Source organism: Zophobas morio, unplaced genomic scaffold (genome assembly GCF_036711695.1).
Source record: "Zophobas morio isolate AGI-343-1 ecotype UQ-CSIRO unplaced genomic scaffold, CSIRO_AGI_Zmor_V1 ptg000007l, whole genome shotgun sequence".
Taxonomy (NCBI): Eukaryota; Metazoa; Arthropoda; class Insecta; order Coleoptera; family Tenebrionidae; genus Zophobas; species Zophobas morio.
Genome location: NW_026972112.1, coordinates 12,894,046 through 12,913,752, shown reverse-complemented (window position 1 = coordinate 12,913,752; position 19,707 = coordinate 12,894,046). Strand labels below are relative to the sequence as shown.

Here is a 19,707-nt window from a genome sequence, read left to right as displayed (position 1 = left end):
TACCCATGGCGACTTCCGCTTCCAGGCTTCAGGGAACACCGCTCGGCAGCCGTTACCGACGATGAACCACCCATCATCGCCGCACCCATAGGCGTCGTAGCGGGGCGGCGTATAAGTTTATTTCGTAACAATATCTTGACTAGAGAAGTTCTCATATCTAATACTCTTAAACAGATGAACTAGTTTGAATTATTAAAAGTTGGAAATCTTTAATTTCCGCATTTTTGAATATGACAAATTTAATAAATAAAGAATTCGTAAATTACTTTAAAGAATTCGTAAATTACTTTAAAGAATTCGTAAATTACTTTATTTATAATATGTATATGTAATTACATAGTTTGCACAAATCCATTAAATGGAGATCCGCTAATAAAAACAGCCTACAAATTTTTACCAATATTTATAGAGATAGATTTTTCAAGATATCAGATCAGAATGGGGAGGCTAGCGTTTGCTTACTCCAACAATAAACAGTCTTAAATCGATTAAAATGAAAGGATAACACACTTTTAATATTGGAGCTAACTGGAGCTAGATTAAATGATTATTAATGTTTCATATATTTGTAAACAATCTAACTAACTCTAGCTTTTCAGAGACGTTTAATTGCGGTATGGAATTAATTAATTAATTACGTTAACTCATCCCTTCAAGGAAACTAGAGGCATTTGTTAATATGTTTAGATGGAATTAGATCTGACGAACATGGACCTAAGGAGTATATTTTCTGGGTGGTCTATTAAAAAAATGATGATCTCAAAAAATTGATCGAAGATCATTTCGAATAAATCCCGCTTCTTTAAAAAATTATGAAATTTGATTTCGCGATTTTCGTTTTTTAATAAAGTAAAAACTAGCGGTATAAATAACACCCCCGTAGTCCCTGCACCAAAAATTTGCGCTGCCAAGTACGGATAATGTAAAATATATTTAAAGCAGATAACAAACGGGATAAAAAGTCCTCACAGCACTAATAACACGCTTAACTTAAAGTGTTTATGTTTATACATTGAAAAAATGTCACGTAGAAATTAGTGTACTTTGAATGAGTTTGTCTGCTCAAAACGGAGGATTAAAATTAAGCCACAATGCAACATTATGAAATAAGGACTGCGTATTCTCAACTTTTCGACAAAATCGGGTGACTCGCTCTTAATTTGATAAAAAAAAGTGATAACTTCATCAACATAGATAATACTTACTAGCCATAGCACAAAAAAAGAAACACCCAAGTTTGGGGTCGAATGTGCGACTGCACGTCGGTGTTCTCCCAAATGACCAACATCTCCACCAAGCGTTATATCCCATGTTAGCAGTAAAATGTTATTATACGAAAGTTTTGACGTTTAGGGAAAAACTAAAAACAGATTCATACACCACAAATATAGGAGTATATTTTTGAATAACATTTAAATAATTTTAAAATAGAATTATTTGAGATGACCTCATCAAATTGTTGGTGGGGATAATTAGCCGAATTTTAGTTAGCGTTTAACCATCTACATGATATTTCTAATATACATACAAAATTTGACAACAATCGGTTCAGGAGTTTCGGAGATTACGTGTCAAATAATAATCGACAGAGACGCTGAACAGACAGACAGACAAACGGAAACGGAAGATCACTTTTATCGTACTCTAGGGGTCATGAAAGTGGTAAGTCGCCCGATGCATTCGATTACTATATGTATTTCCTTACCTTACGCTAATCACGTCACATGACACACTGACTCACAGTTTTATTTTGCGTTAAAATTTACTTATCTGATTTTTTCAACCTTCCCATAAACAAAAAGACAAATTTTAAATTTTAAATTTTAGAAAAATGTTTCTGAAAATTACAATACATAGTACTTTTTGTTCAATCAAAATACTTGGGTTGTTGTAGCTACTATTTTAAAAATAAATGTTACCATGATTCAGTTATCCCTTAGAACTATCACCTGTCTTCATCATACGTTATAATAATAAATAAAAAATATCTTGTGCACGAATTTCGAATAAATCGTAGTACGAAACAAGAAAAGCATGCCCTCTCATCTTTATATAATCCCACATATATTGTGAAATTGGCTTCAGACCAACAGCCTTCGAAGTAAACTCTCCTCTCCAGGGGTAACTGGTCCGCTCGTAAATTACATCTATCGATTCAGAATGAGAAATGTCCCGAATGTGGATTCTGAACAAATCCGCACATGATATTTCCCACCTTAGATTTATCCCTGATCTTCTCGAGCCAAACACGCTGGCTTTCAATCTTCCATTGTCTGTCTGCGTAACAGAGTAAAGGCCTCTCATGTGCGCGGTTTGCCTAAAACAATGGAAATTACTCTCCGTTAAACTACCTGGGACACTAAATAACACGTCTGTATTGTTGGTGTTCCTGGTCCACTAACTAGTTTAAAACCTTCTTTTTATTTTTGAGTTTTATGTCTCTGCAGTCGCAGATGGCAACGTAATCACATGCCTGCACACATGCACATAAAAAAAGACATAAATTAACTAAATTTTTTGAACTGCTTTCAGAAGCAAAAGCTCGGATTCTGGAAGCGAGTGACCTGCACGTAAAAGCGGGAAGCTCGGTGACACTCACCTGCGTCATTAATCAAGGACCACATGATTTGGGGACAGTTTTCTGGTACAAAGGCACCGAAATCGTCCAGACAACACAACCCCACGTTAACGACGCCGACACTGTCACCAGGGTCACAGTACAGGTGAGTTACATAAATCCTACGAACCACTCCAGATACTTACAATGATATCGAGGTTAGCATCATCAGCTCAATTATGTTACGCCACTGCCCCTATAATCACAGAATTTAAATTCATCTCACGCAAACCAATAGTCCTACAAGCTACGACATGTGTTACAGAACCAATGGACGGATGGTTTAACGTCACGATTGCACATCACAAGTGCACATCTCTCTGATTCGGGGAACTACTCATGCGTTCCCACAATCGCAGCCCCTACAAGTGTTAACGTACACGTCATTAATGGTAAGCATGCATAAAAAGCTTTTAAAGTGTTTTACAAATGGGACAGTAATTTCAAAGCTTGCGTAACTCAAAAGCCGATGAAACTGCGAATACGTTTAAAATTTATTCGGCATTTTTAAGCATATAGACAAATATTTTAAGTAATATTTAACATTGTAAAATATCTTCTTTGTTTATTATCGAAACCAGAGTAAGAAAACGGATAACGCTATTGATTTTCTGCCAGTTTTCAAAATCTGAAGAAATATTGGACTTTTTACTTAGGTAAAGTAAAAAAATATTGATGTATATTATATTCACGACTTTTTTAGACCTTAGTAGGTCATTTTTTTCCTTTTGATGGCCACCATGACTGACATGTATCTTTCATGCTAATTTACTACTTTTCAGGTACATTAAGTTTGTGGGTGATTATAAACACAGAGAAAGATGAGACACTTTTTCAAAATTAGGTGATTAATCAACTTATTCCTGCTCTGAACAAGTTACAACGAAAATCTGCAGTGGTAATGGACAATGCAAGACTGGTTGAGTCACCACAGTATTGAATTTAATCAACAGTTTTCATTGAACCTTTTATAACTGATCGGAAGAAACGATTTTTGACAGACGAAACATTACGGGAAAGTGATCATAAGATTTCTAGATCCTACCATAACTGTTCGGCCTTCATCCAAGAATAAGCTGGAGAATTTATAGTTAGGCAAAATTAAATTATTAGTAGTGAGTGAAAATAACTAAAACTTTTAATACTTAAAAACGTGTCTTGTCAGCGGATAATCGTAATTTCAAATTAATAAAAAATGCGTCTTGTGAAAATACACTAGAAAATTTTAGAACAATTTGCCAATTCCTGCAAATTTTAATCAACAAGAATTGCCAAATTTTAATTGTGTTCCTTTCTTGGGATAATCAACAGAATTTTTAAGTTACTAGATTTCCATGAGTTGCTGCGGTCTAAAAATGTTGTGAATGCATTACACATAAACTATACAAAAATTTATATGTAGCGAAAAGTTAAAAAATGTCATATAAATATATATAAAATATTGGACATTTAAAGCACACAATATAATATGCCTCAGTGTCCTAAATGTACTGAGAGTGTTTACTGGCCTGTGCATTTCTTAGAAATGCATGGAATTTTTTGTCCGGAATGGCGACAATTCCAGAGGACTGTAACAAGAGGGAGTGTGACAGCGAGAATGGCGGTTAACAGTTTTACGAGTATCTTTATCTCCAAATTGGCCCTAGTCTGATAAAGTGATGACTAATCTTGGCATATTGTGGCTTTTTGTATTGTGCACTGGCTTTACATAAAAATATTTAATTATATATAAAAAGTCTAGTTATATCGGTATTACGTTATTATTAGTAATGGAAAGTAATCTACTGTATTCACTGTATACTTAGAAATAAAACAAAAGAAACTAAAATAATTTGAATCATGAAATCTTTAATGTAATATTTTTATCTTAAATTGTTGTTAGCCAAAATTTGAAAACACCGTCAAATCTTCACATTATGCTCCTCAGCTCCCAGAACTTGCTCACTAAACGTAAACACTATTTTTACTCTCTTTCTAGTTTGTTCCAGGTGTTTCACTGAAATTAAGTTTAAAATTCACGTACCTAAGCATCTGTCCATTAATTAGGTTATTATTACGTTCTTTACATATTCTAAGTAGAACAATTCTTGCAACATAAGTTTTATTATTAAATTGCATAGGTATATTGTGCTGATTACAGCATTCACTTGGCCTTTCGTAGTTTTATAAGTTCCCATGTTCTTTCATTTAAGACAGCCAGCAATGAAACTCTCCTACAACTATATTTAAAGGTCTCTTGTTATAGTAAAATATTTTGCACAGCAACCATGCGTTTGTATACAGACTGATGAAAAAATGACGTATAAGCTAGATGCTACGTTGTTACGAAGACGCTGAAGAACTCGAAAGAATGGTTAAAAAAACACAATTTTTGAAAACATGAAACTTCATAGTTGAAGAATTAACTTCGTAATTCTGATATGTTTTAATGTGAATTTAATTAACAGCCTAAAATTCCGAAAAAATTGTCAAAAATGACATCTGTCAACAGTAAAAAATGACGTTGTGGATCGTTTTCTACAAATTATTATTAGTAACTAATTATTTAGCTGTCTATTAGACATTCAGTTCATTAAAAGAAATCAGAATTACGAAATTAATTCTTCAACTTTGATGTATAATATATTTTCAAAAGTTTGGTGTACGGATTTATTTAACCATTTTCTCATCAACCTGAGTTATTAGTATAGCGGTCTTGCATATATATTTTTGAAAGGTCTTTCGTTCCAAATTTTTACAGATATAACCTTTTAAGGTACAGATTTTAATCACACATACACCTCTATATACAGGAGGACATCTAGTGTTCAATTTAAAGATAATTAATATACTGCACGATAATTTAACAATACATGTAATTTTGAACAATCTTATACACTTTCATTACTCTAAACTACTCTTCGATAGCGATAAAAATTATAAAAAATAAAAAGTAAACAAGGAATAGCCCTAACTTTTAGTTTATATCGTTTAACGCAAGGCAGTTTCAAATCTAAAATTGTTTCAGCTTTTCTTTAATTGTGAAACCTCAATTTGTCAGTAGAAATATCCAAATCTGATTAGTGATTAGCCTACACCAAATTTTCGATCACAAATTTCATATGACTCCCAAAAATTACAAACCAAAAATTATATTTAACATTTTTGGTTTAAAACAGTTTTCATAATTAAGTCAAATTTTCACTGTGTTACAGTTAAACTAAAAATTTCAAATTAAGAAAATATTATGATACTATTCTATTAAATAAATGACAACATATACGTACTCAAACACAAAATGAAGTCCAACAGAAGTATTTTTTATTATTTTAATTATCTTTGTACAAAACGATTTTACATTAATGGGTTACCTAACTTACATTACCATAATATTCAGAAAATGTATACTTTTCAACTTATTTTGTGTTCCACTGTTGGTAAATGGTATTAGTTTCAAAGCAAAATCTTTAAAAACTTAAACCAAAATCAGACTAGTAAGAAAATTTAGTTGATTTGTCTGATTTATATTTATACAAAAACAAAAATAACATGAACTACAAAACATGTCATCGAAGTTTAAGAGACAGTCAACTAAAAAAAAAAATGGTATAAAATAAATGTAACCCTCGAATTACATCGAAGGCAAAATTCTTCATCAAGTAAGTAAGTATTATTAGGAAAATTAAATAAATCTGTTTTAAGATACCGTCCTCTGATTTACGCTTCGTTACCACTTCGTGACAACACCCACTGCAAATTATACTGAAAGAGACTTCAACAACAAAACTAACATCTTACTGATAAAGACACCAGTAAAACTCATTTCCGTGACATTTCCATTGTTAACACAAAAAAAATGGTTACAATTTTTTGAATCGCCGCTGAAACTCAATCAAGTAAGTCCATTGTCTTAGATAAATTATAAAAGATGATTCCGCAAATTTTATTTTTATAATACCCGTATACATTAAGTAAAAAGAATTAATTGTTAAATTGTGTATCATTTCTCCAATGGTTTGTTCACATTAATCACTGATCAGCATAGCTTAACATCATAAAACTAACAAAAATTTTGCCATAACAGTCACAACACTGTTATAGTTCAAGAATTCAGAAAAATTAACACGTTAAATTTGTTATGTTATTCTAAAAAAGTTTTAAAAATCTTACGGCAAATAAATTATTTTGAAATCGATATCGGCGGTAACTTCATACATTACACAGTGCATTATGTGAAAAATTTACAACTTTCACGCACAAAATTCCCTTGCTCCGGTGATGTAAATAATTATGTTTGAGAACGAAATTTTTACGGCGTAGGTATTTCATTTTATTTCATACAACATATGCGCAAGTCCCCTAATTAATGTCGATATAAGCCTGTAGGACCCACAATTTTCAGGTTGCGCGTCCCTCGATTTACTTGTATTTTGTCCCTAAATTGGCAAATTTATTGGACCATAACCTTAAGTTTTCCCATTTACAACGTTTTGTAACTGAGAGCCGAAATGCGATAAGGAAAAAATTCGACAGAAAATTCTGATATACAAACCTTACATTCGTAATACTACTACATTTTAAAAATTAAATTTGGGATTCTTAAAATACAATAGAATTACCTTGTGTTAAGAATGTTTCAAAATAAGGCTTTTATTTAAGTGTTACTACTTACCATTTGTGTTATAACTGACTTCCCAACATTTTGATAAAATCTTGCACAAAATAAAAAGAACCGCGCATTTTAGTATTTTAATTCGACATACTGATCCACTTATTCGTTTGAAGCACCGTGTACCTCCAATATACGTTTTAAGTTCTTATTAAACTTGCATAACAATGTATTATTAAAATTCTTAAGAATACACTGACAAGAAACCAATTTTCTACAAAATATTTACTTAACGAACAAATTGTGCATTCTATGATGCATAGTTAACACAATTTTCTTTGCAATTAATGTGTATTAAACATCAAATTTTAAACGAAATGAGATTCTTTCACATGCTGTAGACGAACGCAACGAACGGAATAAGAACGAATGAGTTTTCAAACCCCTTGATTTACTTTAGTAGCTGACAAGAATGTATTACTCAAAATAAAATGTTAAAAATCTCGACCGGAAATAAGAGAATGAATGATATGGCACTAATACCGTGTACCTATCCAACATGCAATGTAAAAAGGTAAAAAAGAAAAATGTCCACTCTTTCTGTGTCGTGCCTGCTTGCTACAGTATCGATAAAATATATGTCGTAACGTGAGAGAGTTAAACATTTTGCACTGCAGATTTATGCATGTTACACATATTTTTGAATGCAATGCCTTTAAAACGTCATCTTCATGGGGGAATTTTAAAATAGTTATGTGTGTATCTAGAGCGAAAAATAAATATTTGGCGAAAATTTAAGACCGAATAAAGTTGAAATCTAAAAAGTAGACAAGCGCCTGAGAGGGAAATATTGCAGAATGGTGACCACTGTTTATTTACGCTGTGTTGTGGTTTAAAATGAATATTAATGTGTTACTCCATTATGTTTAGATAAGTATAGACAGATCAAACACATTTGTGATTCCCTTGTTGGATGTAAAACCAAAATATAGCCATTACAGACAGCTAATACAAGCCACCAAACACGTGTTTAAAGTAAATATATTTTCCTCTATCTATTGTGAAGCGCATACTAGATGCCTCCCGCGGTCGCTTTTGAACGCTGATCAGATAAATTGGCCCCCGTCAGACATACTAGGTGGCTAACAAACTATTGTTACTTAGGTACATGGTAATTATTTCTTTTTATTTTCGTTACTATTGTATTTTGTTGCAAAAATAAAGTAAACAATAGAGCATAACAAACCTAAATATTATTTATTTGTGGTTTGTCTCCATATCCCATACATTTTACAAATTCAAAAATATGTCATAAATCTCTGTGCAGAAATTCCCTCTTTTTACGTTATTTTTTTTTTTATTGAAGTAGAACTACGAATTTTTATTTATATATCATTGTGGATATTTTTTTACAAACTAATACAGGGTCTTATTGAAAGGTACGTACAAAAAAATTGACAGTTCTTCGTAAAGTCTAAGAAGTCCGAAAAACTTATTTTGTGTTATCAATATTATGAGCGGAAAATTAACCCTTATCCAACCTTTTTAGACGCTACTGAAGGATAAGTAGGTAAAATTAATTTATTTTTGTAAATCCTAGCAACTGTAACAATCATAAAAAAATAAGAGACTAAATGTTGCTATAGAAACGAAAGGTGACCTTTTTATCAGAGGCGTACAACGAATTTGGACAAAAATTTTAACAATTTTTATCTCTAAAAGGAGAACACTTTTACCTGAACATTTTTTTACTTTTAGTACCCATACTTGGAGACCAATTGCCGATTTTATTTTGTACGTACCTTTCAATAACACGCTGTATATATCAAAAGAGCAAAAAAAACACGATCAAACACGGCAATGGATTTTTGACTTTGAATGCATTTTCAAATCAAACTTCAAATTGACCGTAATTTGACAAGACAAATTTCTAACAAAGACAAATCTTCAAAAATCCACAGCTATCTCTTTGATCGTGTTTTTATTTCTCTATCGATATTAGGACGTTTTGAAAAAAAAATTAATTAAACGTAAAATGTAAGTAGGTACTTTAAAAAGTTAGGGCGTTCACGACACTGCTGTAGCAACCATTTGCAGTAATTTACACAACGTGGACAATCAGCGGGCTCCAAACCTTGCACCTTTTGAACATGGAATGGATGTGGCCTTGTTCTTTTAATGTACGATGCACTACAAACTGTGAAACTCCAACTTCAGCTGCAAGTCGGCGAATGCTAATGTCGAGTTCTTCTTCGTCGCGTTCCAAAATTTGTTCTTCACCTTGCAGTATTCTTTTTGTCCTATCACGGCCACGATCGTGAGTTTGAGGTTGAAGGTACCATTATCTTGGAGATGCTGTACCACTAATGCAAATGTTCGCGCACGCCATAAGCATTACCGTATCAGTACAGTCTGAATTAGAAAAACTCACCATAAATCAACTTGACCGACCGCTCGATGATACATGACTGGCCCTTTTCGTGTTTTTGCACGTTTCTTATCAGTCACATTTTTGGTTCTTAATCCGAGTCGTTCTGTGCCATTCATTGAAAGAAGTAGGTTAAGAAATACGTGAACTTTACATAGTGCAATAATCTTATTGTGAGCTATTCCCCAACTTAATCTCTTAGATTTTTCCATGAAATAATACAATGCTACACAAAATTAACTCACCACTAGAAACATTTAAATATTTGAATTTAGAAAGAAGGTATAATAACGTTAAATAAAACAACAAAAACACCACAACTTGAAACATCAGCGAAAACACTAAACTGAATAATTGTAAATTAAAAACTTAAAAAGAAAACTTAGAATATCCTCTTGGTCAAGGGCATTCCAAATTTGCACCAACTGGTTACTAACATTCTCAAGAGTAACGGGTGGCGGTTCATGAGCTCTAAGTCGTCTTCCTACCATGTCTCATATGTGTTCTATGGGATTAAGATCTAGGGTCGTGCAGGCCATTGCACAAGTTGAAGTCCTACCTCTGGAATATATTGCTGCACGATACGTGCACTGTGTGGTCTAGCATTATCTTGCTGGAATATGAAGCCCTCTTCTATAAATAGTGTAAATGGTATAACATATTCTTCCAAAATGTCCAATATTTATCGTTCACTGTTTATATTGTGTTGAGGAAACACATGTAAGTCCGTACGCGCCTCTGAAGACACCCGGCCAAACCATCACAGATCCACCTCCTAAAGGAGCTTTTTGGAGGATGTTCCATTGAGCATATCACTCATTTGGTCCTTTAAATACACGAATACGTCGATCTGACGAATATAGACAAAAACGAGACTCATCTGCAACAGTACGCTATCCCACTCCTAGAGGTTGCAACCTACATGTATACTATCAAACTCCAGACGAGCCGTTAACATATATCCAGTCATTCAGGCGTCTTCTAATTGTTTCCAGGCTTACTTGCACGTTATCTGCCCCTGCAAATTCCATTTAAGGGTACGTGGTGGTAGTAAACCTCTGTCTCAAGAATGTAACTCGTAAAAAACGTTCTTGAATTGCTGTAGTTTTACGATGTCTGCCTTGCCCCCGACCTCTCACATAACTTCCCTCTTCTCGATGTCTTTGAACTATTCTAAACATGGTGGTATGTGAGACCCCGAGTCTTTTACCAATTTCACGAAAACTGTAGCCTTCATTGGCTAATGTAATAGCTTGAATATACTCATTAAATTTAACATTTGTCTTACAATTTCAACAAAAGATGCAAATAAACACTGACAGTTTATAAACAACACCATTTTTGTTATAAATTTTGATCTCCATAGCTAAACAGTTTCTTTTTCATTTTGACAATGAAATGCTTTTGCTCATTTTTTTCAAAGACTACAGAATACACGTATAGAATATACGTATTTACTTGTTTTCACATTTGCTTAGCTACCACAACGTCCCCTGTCTTCACATTTTGAAAAAAAAACCTAAAACATGAATAGCGCTTTAATTTTGTGGAGCAGTGTATCTTTTCAGACACAGTTTTGGCGTTCTTGCTGTGGCACCAGTTTAAATTTTTTTCACCATGCTTCACTCCTCGAGCTGCGTTCAATCTATAGTCAACTCCAGAGAAGTTTTAGATCTTAAAATATCACTTTCAAGAGATTCAGACATTTTTCAATTTTTTTCCAAAACCTTTCTATAGTGGTATGAAAGTCTTGTTTTTATTTACGATGCAAATTAAATCAACATCGTCCCTTCGACGCTTGTCCACGCTATTTTCCATAATATTTTAGATATCCACCACAAAAGTGCAGCAGTAATTTATCTTAACAGATGAATCCAAGTTGGCCGAAGGCACAGGATACGTTGTAGTAAAACTATATAAAAAAGAAGTATATAGAAAAGTAAGAAAAGAATACGATATCTTGACTGCTGAACTGTTTACTATTCTGGAAGCAATAAAATAATAAAAAAGACACGTCCAGCGCGAGACCCTTTATCACACTAATGTAATAAGAGAGGAAGTTCATAATAAATTCCAAGAGTTAAGATATCGCTTCTATTCACTCCATCAGATATTAGTATCAAAGAAAATGAACTAGCGGATAGAGCAGCAAAAGCCTCAGCAAATAGAATAATTAGACAGAATAAACAGAAAAATTACTATATAATGTATTTTATATTTTGCCGTTTTTTCCTTGATATACGCGGTCTTCTTTTCACAAAAAACTTAAAACATGTTGAAAATGGTAAATTTTTGTGGTGAAATATGAATTTTGCAATTATGTTTCACTCCTTGGTCTGACAACGAATGAGAAACTCATCACAATTGAGATTGAGCCGTGTTTAGGAGGAGCTTAATCTTTGGTTTCCTCTTTTACTCAATCAGGCGCGGATGCAGGATTTCGTTCAGGGGGGGGCAATTTTTGGGTGATTTTACCCATCTACCAGAAATTCGTTCTAAACAAAAAAATTTATAAAATTTTAGCTAGTATACTCTTTTTCACATAACATGGGTGACATTTGGTTCTTTTCATTACACGTATAGTGTACAGTAGAACCTCGATAATCCTAATTCCTAATTGGGAAAAAGGTGTGTTCGGATTAACGATTTGTTCGGATCAGTAATTTTCTCAAAAATCTGAAAGGGAATTGAATAACAACTTCATACACAACTGAAAACAAACTTCAAGAAATAAACCTAAATTTTATTAAACAAAAATTAAAGAATTCTTAAGCAACAATGGATAATAGATACATTCTAAAAAAATATTACTCCGTGACCATAAACACGCTATCTTTTTGGAATAAACACCCCGGGATCTATACGCTGAAATTTTTCAGAATTTTTAGATGAATTTTTCAAAAATGAAATTTTCCATTATGTAAATTTCGACCCATTCTCGACGATTTTCGAAATTTAACTAAATATATTTTCTTGTAGATTTGGACCTCAGAAGTCACTTCTGGCTTCACTTCTTCGATAACTTAAACCATTTTTCCAGAATCGTCCAGTTGAAATATCGCAATTTTTAAAAATTTCAAAAAATTCGAATTTCACAGCGAATTTTCCAAAAATATTGCTCCGTTACTATAAACATGGTATACTTTTGGAATCAGCACGTCGGGATATATATCCCTAAATTTTTTCAGAATTTTTAGAAAATTTTTTCAAAAATGAAATTTTTTTCATGCAAATTTCGACCCATTTTCGACGATTTTCGAAATTTAAGCAAATACTTTCTCTTGTAGATTTCGGGTCTCCGATAACTTCATCCGTTTCTCTAGAATTAGTTAATTAATTCAGTGCTTTGAAATATCGCAATTTTTAAAAATTTCAAAATATTTCATACAACATATGCAGAAAGATCTTGCGTCATTTTTGGAAGTAGACGCATGTTTTCAAGTTCAGTTCGGATTGCAGAGTTTTTGTTCGGATTAAAGAGGCATCGACTTCAAATAGTCACTGTTCGGATTACTGGATGTTGAGACAATCGTGAGTTCGGATTATAGAGGTTGTACTGTATTTACAAAATGAAATATGATTTCAAAATTTTGAAATTGGTCAAAATAAAGTACCTCGGTCGTGTGTCAGGGGGGGGCAATTGCACCCATTGCCCCCCCCCTGGATCCGCGCCTGTACTCAATATATATAGACGATCACTTAAGAACATGTTTCACATGGTATAGTTTCCCCAATTCTAATTCAGTTTTATGATAGTACCCCATTGCGTAAAAGATAACTTCTTTATCTTTTTATCATGCCAAATTACCTTAGAAAACTTATATCAACGAAAAACATTGACAAATGGAGAGAAGCCAACCAGAAATTAAAGAATCCCATTGGTTATCCAAAAGCTCCAAACCCCAAAGCCAAAAGAAATGCACTTATAATAAATCGACTACGACTCTGGCACATGAGGTTAATGCATCGACATATTTTTGCAAATGAAACAACTACTATAAGTAACAACTGCATCGAAAACGACACTGTTAAACGTATATTCTTGGAATATTCCCAACACAAAATGTTGCGACAGCGATTTCAACCACCCACACACTACCGGATATTTTATGTTAGCAACTCCTTCATTTAAAGCAATTAAGTGGTTAACATGTACAGCAAGGAAATAACAAATTTATTAAAGTCTAGATTTATACACACTTTTTAGAAATGTTGCAACAATTATAGCAGATAAACAAAAGGGAAAATTTGCCCTAAATGTTTATTTCCCAGGTATACAAGAACAGATAGTTCTTCGAAGAACGGATTGATAACTTACGTACTAGCATGCTCTTACAATACATACGTATTTCCGACAGAATACCTTCAGTATCAAGTTTCTTTCACAAAAGTACTTATTTTTAAGCAAATTATGTTTGACCAAGAGCTTAGTTTTTATTTCATGCACTCCTGATGACAAACATGCCTTCCTACTTCTTTTGAGTTTTTGTTTCAAATGTCAAAAATCCAACTAGGAGTTTCAGTCCATTTCCTTAGCTGGTATTCTTATTAGATGAAGACTAACATTTTCATTAAGATTTCTACCTAATACAAAACTAAAACACCCAATCTCTTAGTTCACCTTATACACGAAGCGTGTGTTTTTTAATTAACTCATGAACTTTGACATCTGAAGATGTTAAGTCTCACACTAATTCCATCAAACCAATATAGTGGAGATCGTTCACAACTTTACCAATCAAACGCAGTTTTTTGATGTAAAGAATGGAATATTCAACAACGTTACAGAGTTTGTGTAAATTTTGGAGATGTTGGATCCCATTGGTCGTGGGATAATTGGCCAAATTTTGGTTAGCATCTTACCATCTACATGATATTTCTAATACATAAACATACAAAATTTGACAACAATCGGTCTAGTAGTTTCGGAGTTTACGTGTCTAACAAAAATCGTCACAGACAACTGACAGATAGAAAGACGGAAACGGAAGATTTTTCGTATTCTAGGGGTCATGAAACGTTATAAAACACAAAAGCGGCAAGTCGCCCGATGGACTAGATTACTATACTTCCTAGTTTATCCTCAAGAAATAAAAATGTAAAATACACCTGATGATACTATATACACTGATTTATGTCCGCTGTTGCTTTCAGATAATGTACTTGAAGCAACATAGTTTTGAACATTATTAGAACATTCATCCTGCCGAATAATTTATTGTTCCTAAATAAATTAATCTAATATACATCAGCACAGAACAAGTCAGTCAAAGTTGCAACATCTGCCCGTGCGGCGGATGTAATAGACGTCGCGACGCGCTGCAAATACTAGGTAGCTAAATATGTAAGGCGTCAGGACGATAGTACGAAGGAACGGTAATGAAGCGTATTTGGAGAGTGAATTGCGCGTAATTGCCGTCCCATTTGTAATACATGCATATGTTTGTGTGCTAGTAGAAACTAACGATGATTTCTTGTGACATTTCAGGAGAGCACCCAGCGGCCATGCAACACGGAAACAAGAACACAGCGCCGTTGTCCTTGTCGCTGCACTGCACCCTTGTATATAGTATCTCTGTCTTCATAATAAAACACATCAGATGAAACCTCTTGTAAATACGACTTTCATTTATCACCCCCGCAAGTCCAGCAATCCTACCGTCATCACTTCCACTGTACTAAAATCCAGGTTCCATCTGTCATATTTTATCCAGGCATGTATAAAAACATATCTTTACTTTGGAAATTAAGGATATACGTCAATACACTTTCACATTCCTAACAGAAACACTTCTTCCTGTTTAATATTTGTACATTTCGTTATTCAATCATGATGTAGATATTATTTATAGTAACTCGACTTTTTGTATAAATAAAATATCAAATGAAATGTTATGAATTTTATTTCACCCAACTTTACCTAAACTTCATAAACCAAATATTTGTTTAAATTAATAAAGGAATGTAAACATCATTTTAAAACTTATTAATTTGAATTTCCACTGTAACCATAAGGTCAGTTTATGTTAAAATGCTTTTATAAGCAAAATATTTGAAAGAACACACTTATTGGAAACAACTATTTAACTATTTTTCCTGTATTGCATTCATATTTAAACATCGATTTTTACGTAAAGGAAACAACTAGAAAACTTCGTATAAAGCAGTAATGCTACTGGGTTTAACAAGAGCGTTTAGAGTTTAGAACCCATACGGGAACTAATAGATACCACAAGTAAAAGATATCGTCGTAGGTGATAATTCCTCTTTAGTCACTTCTTATCATCAACCGCCCCCATATCAGTGGATAGGAAAAAAGCCACTTTCGAGAATTCCTGTCTTCTATCACTGATGTTCGTAACACAGAGATTTATATACTGACCAAATAATCACAGAAACTCAGATCTTTTGTTTCTTTTTCATGCATTCAAATTTTTTTCCTTGTCTGTAGAATCGATGGCCTTTTCTTAATTATCAAATTAACAGTATAACCACTTTTAGGAGTAGCAGCTGTCACTACAACTTCAGCCTTGATAAAATATAGTCGAGGACCAATTTTGAGTCTCTTTCATGTTATGATAAAAAAATAAATAAATAGTATCATCGATCATAACTTTTCTATTGCCAGATAAAATATTTTATCTATAACGACAATATTTTTTTGGTGTGAAAATTTAAACCTCCAGTAACAAGTTTCAGTATTTACACAAAAATCAGTGTGATACGTGTTTTCCTCCTCAGTTCTATTTATGAATTTATTCTACTTGGATAAAGATGTTCATTGGTCACATTGATCTATCAACATAACCTCACTGATCTCTAGTCACAAAAATTACGCAATGGTAAAACTCGACAAAGTATTTATTGCAAAATTTCCGTCACTATATTAGAATGTATTTTTTTTTTAATTTACTTGCTTCTTTGTTCACATGATTAACATTATCTTTTATTAGTCTGATGTTCGTTCCTGTAGCGAAAGTCTCCTAACCTACAATCTGTTTACGCCCAAATTGTCGTAATTTTAATATTAATGTTCTAGTTGTTACCGTTTTTACAATTTTTTATTTAATTTAGGTAGGTACTTTTAAGTACATATTATATTAAGACTCGTGTCATTAATTTCACAATTCTTTGAACGTTTAGTTTGCATTTGAATTACTTACTACCAAAATATTATTACATTTTTAACATCAGCTACCCAACAATAATAACTAGATAACTTTACTTATGTAAAGCTAGAAATTTTTGGCGAATTTTGTGTTTAAGCATGATTTATATGTCGCAAACGGAACCAAAAACATAAACGGAAACAAAAAATTTGAACAGTCCAATTTCATTACGCCCATTCATAGTTTCAGCCACATCTGCTGACGGAAGCGACTTAGATCGCAACAAAGTGGTTGACAAGTTTTATCTGTGGAGATAGTGAACGCAACCAATCAAAAGGAAGATGTTGCGTGTAAGAAAATTGCACCATTCGGCTTTTTCCATTTCCGTTTGCGAAGTAGATATAAATCACGCTTTATTGACCCAGGAACTAATAGCTTGTATTTTAGCATAATATTGAATCAGTACAGGCTAGTGTACAGAACGACAGTTTAAGCAGCAACCCTATTTATATTAAAGATCAATTTAAAAAAAAGTGCTCGAAAGTTATTTATACAAAACTTCTCTAAATACTAAAGCACAGTCAAATGAGCCGAGCTTCTTCGATAAATTATGATTATGAAATATGATTCCCCTAATTTTATTATTTTTTATGATACCTCCCATAAGTTCAGATATACTGAATTTGCAGACTTTCAAGAACATTTTTTATTTAAACAACAAATTAGATCTTAATTTTTTGAGACATCCTGTATAAGCAACTCTAAAAAATAGAAGTGTATAAAGATAATAAATTCAATAATATGCTATTCTCCACAGTTCATGTGAGATTTACGACGTAAAATTTTTAAACATCATGATGTTCTTGGGAGAGTTTAACAACATTCTTATTTTAACGACTTGCCATGTTTATATTTAATTTGCAACCAAAATAGATACTTGTAATTATAAAAATATAATTTTAAACAAAAGCTTTTTATAAAAATTACTTTTGTACAGCACCAATTTTGAAAGAACTTTTAGCCCTCAATTTAGAAAAAAATTTGAGGGCTACTTACAAAGAAATTTTACCATTTGACCTTGACAATAATACGCTTTCTCTTCACAGTTGATTTATTTTTTATGTTGCATGGGCCGATTTCTGCTCTTGCTGCTGCTACTACGTACAGAAAATGTGAAATATAACAAACTAAAGTCAATACCTGTAACAAATCCGTTGTCTTAGTCGTAGTGGAAAAAGTATAATACACATATAGATTATGACATTTATAATGTCTAGTGTTACAAATTGTTGGAATACAAGAACAAAATTCAGTACATCACTAATTTTATTAAACACTCCGCCAAACCTTCAGTCGTAGTGTTTGAGGTGTCAATCTGAGTACCTATGTGAATATTACTAAAATGTAACTAAAACACAGTGTAACAGCCAAAAATAAAACATTTTATACCAGAGGAACAAGTTTTGCCACGATTACAAAATATATAAAATATAAAAATATAAGAAAAAATCTCCTATAACCTAAATAACAGTTAATCTCCTCTTTAGGGTATGAAAAGTTAAACATGAATATATCAAATAGGCAGTATTATAGTATTAGATATGAATTGATAAAGCTCATTTTGTATAACATATATATTTTGTTATTTTGTAACATTTTGGTATGAGTTTTTAATTTAATTTTTGAAAATTCCAAAGATGCACTCAAACGTCAGAAATGAAAATAAAAGGAATTTCACTGTCCAAATACTATCCAAGTTATTTTTTTGTTTTATAATTCTTGTACAAGTGATAATTTTTGTTTGGTATAAAATTATTTTTAATTCAAAATATCACAATCACATATTAGGTATGTATTTAAAACATAGGAAACCTCATCACTCAAGGTAAGAGAATTTAAAACCGGACCTGCAAAAATCGTTTGGAATAGGTAGACTACATTTATAACGTGTGTTTATCCCGCAACCTAAACACCAAATTCCACCTAAGAAAGTTTATTCCTTCTGCTGTAAGTGGTGAAATCGCTTACAGTTTATTCGCGACATAAACACCAAATTCCTATAAGTGAGTTTAGTTCTTATGCTGTAAACGCAGAGTTCGGTATAGTGGACCCTGGATAGGTCAGTCCAGCTCTTAAGGCTCCTCTGCAGTAGATGTACGTATTCTCTGTTTCTATATAAATTTTCATGTGAGATTACGACCTTATTTTTAAATATGAAGAAGCAAAATTAACACATTTAACAATGTATTTGCCAAAAGTCCAGAATTTGACTTATTTACTACAGCAGTAAATCGAGTGGCAAATAATGCAATAAGTTTGCTGTGTGATGTCGACAATAATTAGGCCGAAAATTACAATAGTCAGGTAAATAAAATAACTTACCTTACCTTAACTTACATTATGTTGATTACTTGTTGAAAAGATGTTTGTTTTTTTTTTTGGTATTGTTTATTACAAAAATATAACACAACTTATTTTAAAAACCACGGTGTTTGCTCGAAAGACCAGGTCAGAATGGATGACACTCTGAACAAATAGGGTTCAGAGCAGCTACAAGACGTCTGTACTTGTGGAAGTTTATTTTTACTCTTACCCAAAACAAAAACTAAAACTATCTTATTCGAGTAGGAGAGGGTGGTTACATCCCCTTCCCTCTTGTCGCTGATTGGCTTCTCGATTGGTCCGAACATTTAGAGGCTCCCCATTGTTTGCTCCATTGTTTGCGATATTTCCTGCATACTTAAGACCTCCTCACCCAATCTTTTTTCCCGTTCTAACTCTAAAGCAAGTCTTTTTGACTCATTTTCAATTTGGGCTATTTTTAATTCAATATCTATCCGTTTTCGTTCCATCTCCATATCATGCTGTAATTTTATATTTATGAGGTCTTCTTCTTTCTGGATTTTTAATAGTTTTAATCTGGACGTATTTGGTTCACCAGGTAAATCTAGATCTAATCAAACAA

The 19,707-nt window shown here is 32.7% G+C and overlaps 1 protein-coding gene across 2 annotated transcripts in view; it reads left to right on the top strand.

Moving 5' to 3' along the window:
- LOC135124656 (zwei Ig domain protein zig-8-like) overlaps nucleotides 1-15,250 on the top strand; it is a 289,793-nt gene extending 274,543 nt beyond the window's left edge. The window contains exons 4-6 of one of the 2 annotated variants that reach the window (XM_064049888.1): nucleotides 2,536-2,723; nucleotides 2,883-3,009; nucleotides 15,122-15,250. In XM_064049888.1, coding sequence (XP_063905958.1) covers nucleotides 2,536-2,723; nucleotides 2,883-3,009; nucleotides 15,122-15,237 — 431 coding nt within the window. In that variant the 3' untranslated portion in view covers nucleotides 15,238-15,250. Of the gene's footprint in view, nucleotides 1-2,532; nucleotides 2,724-2,882; nucleotides 3,010-15,121 lie in introns of both variants that reach the window. The other variant, XM_064049887.1, reaches the window with a different exon arrangement.
- The last annotated feature ends 4,457 nt before the right edge of the window (nucleotides 15,251-19,707 follow it).